The 13,156-nt window shown below is 45.3% G+C and overlaps 1 protein-coding gene across 1 annotated transcript in view; it reads left to right on the forward strand.

The window, feature by feature from the left end:
• Positions 1–13,156, forward strand: part of MMP16 (matrix metallopeptidase 16) — a 156,820-nt gene that overhangs the window by 123,430 nt on the left and 20,234 nt on the right. Inside the window, exon 6 of the mRNA XM_070391840.1 lies at positions 6,655–6,866. Within this exon, the coding sequence (XP_070247941.1) occupies positions 6,655–6,866 (212 nt within the window). The remainder of the gene's footprint in view (positions 1–6,654; positions 6,867–13,156) is intronic.

Here is a 13,156-nt window from a genome sequence, read left to right on the forward strand (position 1 = left end):
TGACAGAGAGTGTGAGTGAGTGAGTGAGGGAGTGAAAGGGGAATGTGTGGATGTGTGTGGTGTGTGTGTGAGTGAGGGACAGTTAGACCCTGCAGCACATCCAGGGGCTGGCAGACCAGGCTATCCTAGACAGAGAGCCTTTGCTACTGCTGAAATCACTCCCAGGGTGGCTGGCTTGACAGAAACCACACCATCTTGAAGGAGAGAGCTGCTGTGACTAGGAGCCCAGCCTCACCACCACCCAGACTGGCCTCAGATGCTATCCTGGGCCCTACAGGCACTCCAGCCAAAGATCTGCTACCTCAGCTGCAGACCCAGACACTCGAAGTCCAGCCTTCTGGATGTGGGCTCCTGTGGGTCCCGGAGTGCACTTGTCTCCCGCCAGCCCATTGTGTAGTTCCCAAGCATCCTGCTGGTGAGTCTTGAACTGTTTCCCTGCCTGCCAAGCCTGCAGCATCGCCCCGGCCCTTGTGGTCCCGCAGGTGAGTTTCTGGCTGAGTTCCCTGTCTCCAAGACTGAGGAGTCGGCTCCTGCCCTGTAAATCCCACATGCAAGCCTCTGTCTGCATTCCCTGCCCCCCAAGACCAAGGTGTCAGCCCAGCCTTGCACATCCAGCCAGTGAGCTTTGGACCAGTGTTAGCAGGAATGGGGAGATAAAAAACAACCCCCAACAGAAAAAGAGGAATTCCCAGAAAAGAAACTAAATGAAACATAGGCATGCAATACATCAGAAAAAGAATTCAGAGTAATGGTCATACTGTTCATAAACCAGATGGATGAGAAAAATCAACAACTTATGTAAGAATCAGGAGGAAATAAAAATGATATAGCTACAATAAGAAACACAATGGAAATTTTCAACAGTAGACTAGAAGAAGTGGAGGACTGAATTAGTGAATTAGAAGATAGGGCAGCAAAACACCCAATCTGAACAGCTATTAGAGAAAAAAATTAGAAAGCAGGAGGAGAGCTTTGGGACAAAATGAAACAAAGTAACATACATTTAATAGGCGTGCCAGAATGACAAGAAGAGGAGCAAGGATTAGAAAACCTATTTGAAGAAATAATGACAGAAAACATCCCTGATTTGGGGAAAAAAATGTCACACAAGCACAGAGTCCCAAACAAGATGAACCCAAAAAGACCCACACAAGGCATGTTGTAATTACAATGGCAAACGTTAATGACAGAGAATCTTAAAGGCTGCAAGAGAGAGACAGAAAGTTACGTACAAGGGATCTCCCATTAGACTATCAAATGATTTTTCAACAGAAACACATCAGGCCAGAAGGAAATGGAATGAAATATACAAAGCATTGCAAAGCAAGGGACCAAATCCAAGAATACTCTATCCAGCAAGGCTGTGGTTCGAATTGAAGGGGAAATTAGGAGCTTATTAGACAAAGAAAGTCTAAGGGAGTTTATCACTACCAAGCCAGCAATGCAATAAATGCCAAAGGGGCTATTGTAAAAAGAAGAAATTAAAAAGGCAAGAAGGAATACAGGCACAAAGAATGAAGATGGCTACAAATAAGGACCTATCAATAATAACCATAAACATAAATGGATTAAATGCTCCAATCAAAAGACATCAAGTGGCTGAATGTATAAGAAAACATGACCTATACATATAGTGTCTACAAGAGACCCAAATCAGAACAAGGGACTCACACAGACTCAAAGAGAAGGGATAGAAAAATATATTTCAGGCAAATGGAAATGAAAATAAAGCTGGGGTAGCAATACTTATATCTCACAAAATAGGCCTCAAAGTGAAGGCCATAACAAGAGAAAAGGAAAGCCACTTCATAATACTAAACGGATTGATACAACAAGAGGATATAACTCTAATAAATGTATATGCTCCAAATGTAGGAGCACCCAAATACATAAAAAACTTCTGGAGGATATCAAGGGAGAGATCGACAGCAATACAATCATAGTAGGGAACTTTAGTACCCCATTGACATCACTGGATAAATTCTCTAGACAAAAAATCATCAAAGAAACAGCAATCCTAAATGATTCACTAGATCAGATGGTCTTAATTGACATCTTCAGAATATTTCACACACAAGCTACAGAATATACATTCTTCTCAAGTGCACATGGGAGATTCTCAAAAATAGACCACATATTGAGACACAGGCAAAGTCTCTCCCAATTCAAGAAGATTGAAATCATATCAAGCATCTTCTCAGACCACAATGACATAATATTAGAAATCAACTACAATAAAAAAAAAAAAATTCAAACACTTGGAAGCTAAATATAATACTATTAAACAATGATTGGATTACCAAAGAGATCAAAGAAGAAATTAAAAACATCCTGGAAATGAATGACAATAAAAACACAAAAATCCAAAATCTGTGGGACACAGTAAAAGCAGTCCTGAGAGGGAACTATCTAAAAAACAGGACTATCTAAAACACAAGAAAAATTTATAATAAATTATCTAATCCTACAACTTAAAGAATTAGAAAGAGAGCAGCAAGAAAAGCCCAGAGTGAGCAGAAGGGAGGAAACAATAAAGATCAGAGTGGAAATAAATGACATAGAGTCCAAAATAAACAATATAAAAGATCAATGAAACCAAGAGCTGGTTCTTTGAAAGAATAAACAAGATTGATGAATCTCTAGCCAGGGTCACCAAGAAGTAAAAAGAGAGGACCCAAATAAACAAAATCAGAAATGAAAGAGGCGAAATAACAACAGACCCCTCAGAAATACAAAGGATTGTTTAAAAAATACTATGAAAAACTCTATTTCAACAAACTGGATAACCTAGAATAAATGGACATATTCCTAGAAATATATGACCTTCCAAAACTCAATCAGGAAGAATCAAAAAATCTGAATATGCCAATAACTATGGAGGAAATTGAAGCAGTAATAAAAGAACAAAAAACAAACAAAAACAAAACAAAAAAAACAACTTCCAGCAAACAAAAGCCCTGGACCAGATGGCTTCACAGGGGAGTTTTACCAAATTCAAAGAAGAACGAAAACCTATCATTCTCAGACTATTCCAAAAAATTCAAGAGGAAGGAACACTTCCCAGCTCTTTCTATGAAGCCAGCATTACCTTAATCCAAAAACCAGATAAAGACACTACAAAGAAAGAGTATTACAGGTCAGTATCCCTGATGAACATAGATGTCCTAACAAAGTCCTAGCAAATCAGATCCAGCAATACATTAGGAAGATCATACACCATGACCAAGTGGGACTTATTCTGGGGATGCAAAGACGGTACAATATTTGCAAATCAATAAACATGATACATCACATAAACAAATTGAGAAATAAACATCACATAGTCATATCAATTGATGCAGAAAAAGCATTTGACAAAATCCAACATCCTTTCTTGATAAAAACCCTCAGCAAAGTGGAAATAGAGGGGTTATACCTTAACATAATAAAAGCCTTATATGGCAAACTGACAGCCAACATCATATTAAATAGACAAAAACTAAAACCATTTCCTCTAAGAACAGGAACAAAACAAGGATTCCCACTCTCACCACTCCTACTTGACATAATACTGGAAGTGCTAGCCATAGCAATTAGACAAGAAGAAGAAATAAAGGGCATCCAAATTGGAAAAGAAGAAGTAAAACTGTCATTATTCGCAGATGACATGATATTGTACATAGAAAACCCTAAAGACTCCATCAAAAAACTATTAGACTTAATAAATGAATTCAGTAATGTAGTAGGATACAAAATTAACACCCAGAAATCTATTGCTTTTTTATACATCAATAATGAACTTACAGAAAGACAAATTTAAAAAGCAATCCCATTTACCATTGCAACAAAAATATTAAGATACTAGGAATAAACTTAACTAAGGAGGTAAAAGACCTGTACTCGGAAAACTACAGGATGTTTTAAAAAGAGATATAGGAGGACATAAACAAATGGAAGAATACACCGTGTTCATGGATTGGAAGAATCAACATCATTAAAATGTCCATACTACCCAAAGCAATCTATAAATTCAATGCAATCCACACTAAGATACCCACAGCATATTTCACAGACCTAGAACAAACTCTCCAAAAATTAATCTGGAATAAAAGAGACCTCGAATAGCCACAACAATCCTGAGAAAGAAGAACAAAGTTGGAGGGATCACAATACCAGATATCAAGCTGTATTACCAAGCCGCGGCTCTCAAAACTGCCTGGTACTGGCACAAGAACAGACATATAGACCAATGGAACAGAACAGAGAACCCAGAAATCAACCCAAGCCATTATGCTCAATTAATATTTGACAAAGGAGGCAAAAGCATAAAATGGAGTCAAGACAGTCTGTTCAATAAATGGTGTTGGGAAAATTGGACAGATTCATGCAAAAAAAAAAAAAATGAAACTAGGCCACCAACTTACACCATAGACAAAAATAAACTCAAAATGGATAAAGGACTTAAACGTAAGACAGGGAACCATAAAAACCTTAGAACAAACCACAGGCAGCAAAATATCAGACATTTGTAGCAATATCTTTACCCATACAGCTCCTAGGGCAATGGAAATTAGGGAGAAAATAAACAAATGGGACAAAAGAAAGCCATCAAAAGAAACCATCAACAAAACAACAAGAAAGCCCACTGCATGGGAGAACATATTTTCCACTGTTATCTCAGATGAGAGTCTAATCTCCAAAATTTATAGGGAGCTCATACAACTTAACAAGAGGTAGATAAACAATCCAATAAAAAAAAATGGGCAAAGGACCTAAATAGATACTTTCCAAAAGACATACAGAAGGCCAAGAGACATATGAAAACATGCTCAAAGTCACTAATCATCTGAGAGATGCAAATCAAAATGACAATGAGGTACTATCTCACACCTGTCAGAATGGCTATCATCAACAAATCAGCAAAGGACAAGTGCTGGCAAGGATGTGGAGAAAAAGGAACTCTCGTGCACTGCTGGTGGAATGCAGACTGGTGCAGCCACTATGGAAAACAGTATGGAATTTCCTCAAAAAATTAAAAATGGAACTCCTATTTGACCCAGTAATCCCACTTCTAGGAATATATCCCAAGAAACTAGAAACACCAATCAGAAAAAATATATGCACCCCTATGTTCATAGCAGCACAATTCACCATAGCTAAGATCTGGAAACAGCCTAAGTGCCCATCAGCTGATGAATGGATTAAAAAACTGTGGTACATCTACACAATGGAATACTACGCTGCTGCAAAAAAGAAGGAATTCTTACCATTTGCAACATCATGGATGGACCTGGAGAGCATTATGCTAAGTGAAATAAGCCAATTAGAGAAAGATAAATACCACATGATCTCACTCATTTGTGGAATATAATGAACAACATAAACCAATGAAGAAAAATAGAGCCAGAGACAGAGAAGCATGGAAGAGACTGTCCAAACTATGAGGGAAGGCGTGGGGTGAGGGGAAGAGATCAACCAAAGGACTTGTACGCAGGTGTATGAGCATTACCCATGGGCATAGTCACTAGAGTCACTACGGGGTGAGGGCATTTGCTGGGGGTGGGAGTGGCAGGAGAGAGGTGAATGGAGGAAAAAAATAACATTGTAATAGCTAAGTACAGGCCAGGGGGTACTTGCAATATCAGGGCACTGCTCTGTAGAGTATATGATTGTCTGACCACAGTGTTGTGTACCTGAAACTAATACAGGATAATATTGAATGTGAACTACAATGGGGGAGAAAAAGATGGAATATTGTATTTTATATGTTTTTCTTCATCATCATCATCATAATAATAAAAGAAACATCAATGATGAGAGAGAATCATTGATCAGCTGTCTCCTGCACACCCTCTACTGGGGATCGGGCCTGCAACCCAGGCATGTGCCCTTGACCAGAATCAAATCTGGGACTCTTCAGTCTGTAGGCCAATGCTCTCTCTATCCACTAAGCCAAACCAGCTAGGGCACCATTTTTAATCTCTCTATCATTGCTTCTTTGTAGAAACCCAAATCCCTCGAGGAATGATGATTTGCATCTGCACCAAATTACATGTGTAAACTTTGGCTTGATTCAGAGCCCTCTCTTTAGAAACCCTTCTGCATTGATGTTTCTGGTGGTGCCTTAATCAGAGGGAGTTTCCAATTCTGTATTCACATGAAACTGTTCTAGCAATTGGTCCAAGCATTTCCTGAGAAGAGAATGGTAAGAGTCGGGAAAAGATTAGAAACTATAATTGGAGACATAGCACTAATTTGTTAATGTTTATCTTTTAGAAATATTTGCATAGAATCATTGTCCCTGGAAACCTAGGATAAACTTTGGTGGCGCTTACATGTGAGGTTCCAGTATTCATTTTCATTTATTTATTATTTATACACCACCTTCTTCCAAAAGGGATTTGAAAGCAGCTTTTCCACAGAGACCTGTGGCGAAGCTCTGAAAACTGTCGTTAAAGGTTAATGAAGGAAAGCCTGGCTGCTGGGCCTTGAGGGAGCCTGTGCACCCGGTTTCCGAGCGACTCGGCCATGGTGTGTTGGGTCAGACGGTTTGCTTCTCAGAAATGCACGATGTAAAGGCCCCTTGCATGAGCCTCTGCGGACGGCTGTCTCTCGGGGCACGTTGTCCAGACCCCCAGCTTTAAATGAGCCAGTGCTGTCCTCCTGTTCCCTCAGGTCCGCCGGACAAGACCCCCCCACCGACCAGACCTCTGCCCACAGCGCCCCCGCATCGCTCCGTGCCCCCAGCCGACCCCCGCAGGAACGACAGGCCCAAGCCGCCGCGGCCGCCCACCGGCAGGCCTGCCTACCCCGGGGCCAAGCCCAGCATCTGCGAAGGCAACTTCAACACGCTGGCCGTCCTCCGCCGGGAGATGTTTGTGTTCAAGGTAGGAGCTGGGTTTCTAGTTTCACGGGCAGTTGAAGGGTCCACGGTGTAGCTTTCGAAAATCAGTCCTCGTGCCTTCTAACGCCACCTTCCCAGACGGCTCACCATCAGAAGGTTCACAAAAGCGTCTTAAAAACTAAAGGCACCCATGGGCGTCAGTGTCCATCAGAGACACGGCACCACCTATTGCCGGGCGCACTCACCGGAGCCGCCGAGGTGCTGGGAGCTGAGGGTGAGGAAATGCCGCCCTGGGAACAGACGGCCAGCCCAGGGGACACCCCGAGAGGAGCTGCCCGGCGAGGTCCCGGAGGCGCCAGTGCAGGCCCGTCTGGAGGAGATCCCTGTCATGGTGTCCAGGAGGGCGCTGACCTGGTCTCCTGGGGCCTGTGAGCTGATTGTTCTTCACGAGGCATCCCTCTCATTTCACACACACACACACACACACACACACACACACACACACTGCTGTGTTCTCGAGTCAGGCTTCTGTGCCTACCTATTCACATTATCTCTTAAAGGTTAGAAGCTAAAACAGATTCTACGTTTTGATAAATGTGCTTTTTAATGCCATCGGTTCTCAATCACACTAATACACAATGTAGTAAAGGAAGTCACATAATATTGAAACGTGAATATAGAATAATACTGAAAAGTCATTTTCTCCCTCAATATTTGTAAACTGATCTTAAAGATTAATGAAAAATATGTTTTACATTAGCATTAGAGTATTAAAAGAGCCACATTTTTACCAATAGCATCCATTTAAAAACAATGTGCCCTCATTTTTGGTGCTCACAAATCAATAAATAGTGAAATATTTTCCGACTTATGCAGGGTTTCCTATCCGCCAGGGGCTGTATGTAGAAAGACAGATTTCATGTAATGTTTACAGACAGAGCGCTCCGCTCCCTTCCTGGTGCGAGGGCGTGATTGGTGGAACGTGCACCCGGCTCGCCGCCCCGGGGCAGATTCCCGAGTTCTGGAAGGTCCTGCAGCGCTCCAGCAGCGTCTCCCGCCCGCTTTAAGCAGATTAATGAATTACGATGCAAGGAGTCCAATAAAAAGCTTATGAGGTCATTTCTGTTTATCCTGCAAGTCGCCCGATGACAAGTGAAGGATTCTGCTTCCACCCTTTTGGCTGAGTTTTAACTCCTGTCGTTACCCCGTGGTATCGTAGTGTGTCACCGACGTGCCCACCTTACCTTGGCGGGCACAGAGTCTGGGTTCTGAGACCCTGTTAGACCCGTTAGACCGCATTCTCGGAGGAGACGCGGGTCTTCATGTCTGACGGTCCTTTTCGCCGACTCCCTGCTCTGCTCGCTGGGAGCCGAGTGAGGAGTGAGCCCTTGACGAGGTGCTGGTCCAGGATCCGGGGAATGGAAGGTCCCTGGGCCACCTCTCGGGGAGCACGCAGGAGCCGCTATTTCCGTTAGCAAGACAGGTGTGTGAGAATCACCCGTGTTTGAATTCTTCTCGAAACCGCCCCCCCCCCCGCCCCCCTGCCCCGTTAACTTCATCAGAACTCTACAGCAGCGGTCGCCAGCCTTTCGGACCTCACGGACACCAGTGGCGCGCCGACCACCGGTTGGCGACCTGCTCTACAGGAAAGAGCTTCTAGCCTCTCCCGGAAGTTAACTTCTGGTTCCGCTGGTCTCTGCTTTTTTCTAAGAATTACTTCTGTTGAAGATAACTTCCATTCTTTTATGCTCCACCTGCCAATGGATTTGTCACGTAATTTCATAATTTCTGAACTCATCCCCCGGTTCACACGAGCAGCAGCATGTGCCGGAGCGTCCCGGGCACCATGGCCCTGCCAGGAGCTCGTGCTGCGGGAGTGGCAGGTGGGAGCTTCAGTTCTTGTAGGATCAGGAGAAACAGGCCACACTGGCTACGCGGAGTCTAATTTCCTGGGCACGATAAGGAGATTAGCGTTTGGTGTACTGAGAAGTCTGTGTGCTGAGGGAGAAAATGTAGATATGGTAATGGCAGCACAAAGTAACCAATGATACAACTCAGAAATGCAGAAGATTTGATCAAAGGGAAGAGAGCGTGCCTGGGGAGACCCCCTCTTAGCTCACAGGCCCCATGGACTCTGGGTCATTCACATGTGCCTGGGTGTATGCTGGGCATTTTAATCTCAAAAACTTGGAGTAAAAATGCAAGGTGGATGCTGGTCTCTGACTTACAAATGAGAAAACGGAGAATCAGAAAAGCTGTCCTCTGCCCCGTGACCAGGTTTGTAAGCAGTCGTTGATCACGGGTCTCCTGATTCCAGACTGTGTTTCTCACACTCAGGCTCACCACCAAGAAGAGTTAAGGGCAGTTTCCAGAGAAAGGTGAGCATCACAGTCTACTTCAGCCAGTGAGCGTGCAGGAAATCTGCACTGAGCCCTACTGTGGGGGCTTGGGCCTGGCGATGCGGTGCAGACAGCGCCAGCCAGCCCTGTTGCTCAGAGCCACGTCTGCGTGGATGGTCCCACGTCCACTGAGGACGGGAACGCCTGCCAGGATGGAGCCCCGGGTTCTGTTTCCTGTGTCGCTGACTCTGGTCTGATTGCTCCCTGGTACCCACACAGGCCCAACGACCTTGACCTCGAATGAGTGTCATGCCCCCAAACCTGGTCTTCCTCCTGGACTCAGGGCCGCCCTGCTCCCTGCCTTCCGCAGACGCAGCCTGACTGCTCCGTGTGCTCCTGATTCAGGGTCCCTTTGATATTTTAGGGTCACCCACTATTTGATGTCACTCTTTCTAGCGTAGCTTGATTTTTTTACTTTTTTTCACTATAAATTCTCAGCACAGATTAGAAGCCACATTATCTCCTCAGCCCTCACCCCGCTCTGGTTTCCATGTCTCGAGAGAGAAAGCTCGCTGGCTCTGTCCTCAGCTCCCTCCTCACGCGTCTGTCCCAACCTCTCCCGGGACTCTTCAGCCAGAGCCTCTTCGCGAGATTTTGCTGTTCACTGTCTGCCTCAGCCAGCACGCCCCACTTCCTGTTCTCTCAGCATCTCTCACCACAGTGTGTCCATCGACAGCAGCGCAGGCATCTCAGGGCAGGGCTGGTTCACTGGGTTCCATGGGGCTCGAGTGGATGGGCTGGGCTCAGGGTTAGGGTTAGGCGTCTCCTGTGGATGCAGCACTGACCTGGTGCGAAGGTATCGACCGTGCTCTGTGCTGCTCGGGGTCAGTTCCTGCCCAGAGGTTTCCAGGACTATTCTTTACTCAAATTCTATATGTGTCATTTTTAGGTTAAAAAAAGACAATCTTGACATAAATAAAAACTAATATCATTAGGCAATACTGTTTTCTTATCAGAGAGGAAGCTTCCGTTACAGGAGGAGTTTCCCGTAATTCCTGGTAGCCGCGCAGGGGATCTGATGACACTGGGATCAGCGCCAGGTGCGCTCACCTGAGTGCTTCCCTTCTGTCTGGGAACAGAAATGAAACCCACTTTTTCCTTGGTCACGTAGGAGGACGAAGCTCCATCTCCCTGCAGCTTCGTCGCCTCTGGGATGGGCACACCTGCACAAGGAGATGAAACTCCACACAGAAAGCCACTCTGTCCTTGGGAGAGGGGGGTGAAGGCGGTGCTGGGCGTGTCCGGGTGCTGCCTGGAGACACGGGGCCCAGGGAAGCTGCTCAGCCTCCTTGGGGCGGAGGAGGATGGGGCAGTGAGCCCCTTTGTGGCGTGAGGAGGCAGCAGGAGCACTCGGCGGCGTTTCAGTGCCCAGGCTCGGGTGTACATGAAAGGATGCAGCCTAACTAGAGTCATCCTGAAGCCAAGAAAAGGAAGAAAACTCTCCAACGCCTGGAGTTCTTTTAGTGCAAAAAAAGGACCCTCCCAGCTTCGGGCCAGCTCTTCAAACCAGGGCCTGGGGCCCCTTGGAGCCTCAATCTGCCCCCCAAAGGGAGGTGAGGGTCTGCGCACAGCGTCCAGGGAAGCACACGTGTCTCTCTGGGGTTTTGTGAGGCTATTAAACACGCAGCCGCTCTCCAAGTTCCTTGGTAGCCCCAGCTGTTCATCTGTTGCAAGACACTCTGGCATGTATAAATATTTAAACCAGGGAGCTGCCCACCACCGTTATTTACAAACTAGAGGCCCGGTGCATGAAAATTCATGCACTGGAGGGGGGTCCTTCAGCCTGGCCTGCCCCCTCTCGTAGTCCGGGAGCCCTCAGAGGTGGGAGGCAACCCAGAAATCAGGGGAAGGCGACGCCCCTGTCACACCTTTGCTGCAGCCACTGCTGGCAGCGCAAGCCTCAGCCAGCCCTAGTTACCTAAGCCTCGGGCGGCCTCAGGCGTCTGCTGGGCAGCCAACATGGGAGGATTGCCTGTGCCTTGGGCCGGCCCTGGGCGGCTGGGGGGCTGAAGGCAGGTCCAGCCGCACCGTGGACCTGCCACTCCCCCCAAAGCAGGGCTAAGGGGACTGGGCGCTGCCATCTTTTGTGACAGTGTGATGGTCGATTTGCATATTCCCTCTTTATTAGATATGATTGTGAGATAGTGTAACTGAAAAGTTCCATAGAAATCAACAAAAACAAATAAAAACTGTTAACAAGAATAAGGAAGATGTTTTGAGCCATAGTAAAATATATATATATATATATATATATATATATATATATATATATATATGGCTTTTCTAATAAGAATTTAGACTATATAATTCAAAAATAACGTCCCTCACAGAAGAAGTGGCCCATACATGTCACTGGACTAGCAGCGCCTGGTCGTTGGCTGCATTCATAGCAACTTACTCCACCAGCACAGCTTCTGCTCCAACTCCGTCCTCTCCACGCTTCACTCCCACCATGGAGGTTCTTGACTGTTTCATTTTTTTTAATTCTTCTACATGTGCTTCTTATGCTGCTTTAAAGTTTCAGAGCATTTTATATATATTGTTTAGGTGATTATCTAAAAGAACTATAGACAATATCCATAGCAAATGAAGACTAAAAAAGTATTTCAGGTATAAACTGCAGCATTAGTCTGTCTTGCAATAGACAGTTTCCACAATAACAGCCCATGCACAGTCATTCACTCTGAAAAGAATGAAGTGACTCTAAGATGAACAGTGGTGCTCATTGCTGCTTTCTTGCCAGTAGAACACATTTTGCAAGCAACCCAAACTATCCAGGAATATCCAGTAGCATGCTGATGGCGGAGCATACAGTCCATCCACTCAGTGGAGTGTAATGCAGTCATTTGGAAGTTTAAAGTTGGAGATTATATGAAAAACAGTGAGACACGATTATGATGGATATGCAAATAAAATATAGCAAAATATAAAAATGTATGTATCATAAATTGCATTGTTTGAAATATGTGTGTTGACAAGGCATGGAAATTATAACAAAATGATGTTAGGCAAACTGAAGATTGATGGAATTATGAGTGGATTCTTAAACCGTGTACTGTTGTGATGATGAATAGACACTTAATAACTTAAAATATAGTGGTATTAAAGCCCAGCTGGTGTGGCTCAGTGGTTGAGCATTGACCCGTGAACCAGGAAGTCAGGGCTTGATTCCCCATCAGGGCACATGCCTGGGGTGTGGGCTTGATCCCAAGTGTGGGGCGTGCAGGAAGCAGGTGATTGGTGGAAACATCATTGGTGTTTCCATCTCTCCCTCTCCCTTCCTCTCTGAAATCAATAAAAATATATATTTTTTAAAAAGATAACTGTCAGTTGGAATATAAGTGATGGGGAAGCCGAATCATTTTCACAGTTATAGGTGGGCAGACACTGCTAAAGTTTTCATTGGAATTTTCCCTCGACCGTGACTAGGCATGTCCTGTTCAACCTGCAGGGACAAGTGTGATAAGCAAGTCAGCCTGGCCAGCGGGGATGTCCGCAGGGGGGCCTGCCGTCTCCATAGCAACGGCCTCTGGGGAGTCAGCTGATGTTTGTTTTTCTAGTTGTGTTGTTTTGTAGGCACCAAGGTGAGAATTTATTCAGTTTACTATAGAAATGCTTTTAAAATTATGCAAAGTGTCAAGATACTTGGCAGTTAACCCAGAGCACTTTATTAATTTACTAGATTCAGCGCAAAGTAGTGCAGGAAGTGGCAGGCGGCCGGGGAGGAGCCTGAGCCCTGGCTGGACTCAGCGCCCCTCCCACTCACCCTGGCCCTGCTGCGCCTGCTGCTGCTCAGGTGCGCAGGGGGAGTGTCCGCTGGAAAGGTTTGTGCCACCACAGCTGCACTCGCCAGCCATGAGCCCGGCATCTGGCACCCGTTTGTCAGCTGAGTGGCACTCTCGCTGTGGGAGCGCACTGACCACCAGGGGGAAGC

The sequence above is a fragment of the Myotis yumanensis genome, unplaced genomic scaffold (genome assembly GCF_028538775.1).
Source record: "Myotis yumanensis isolate MYYU_CA2020_CCGP unplaced genomic scaffold, mMyoYum1.0.hap1 SCAF_15, whole genome shotgun sequence".
Classification (NCBI taxonomy): domain Eukaryota; kingdom Metazoa; phylum Chordata; class Mammalia; order Chiroptera; family Vespertilionidae; genus Myotis; species Myotis yumanensis.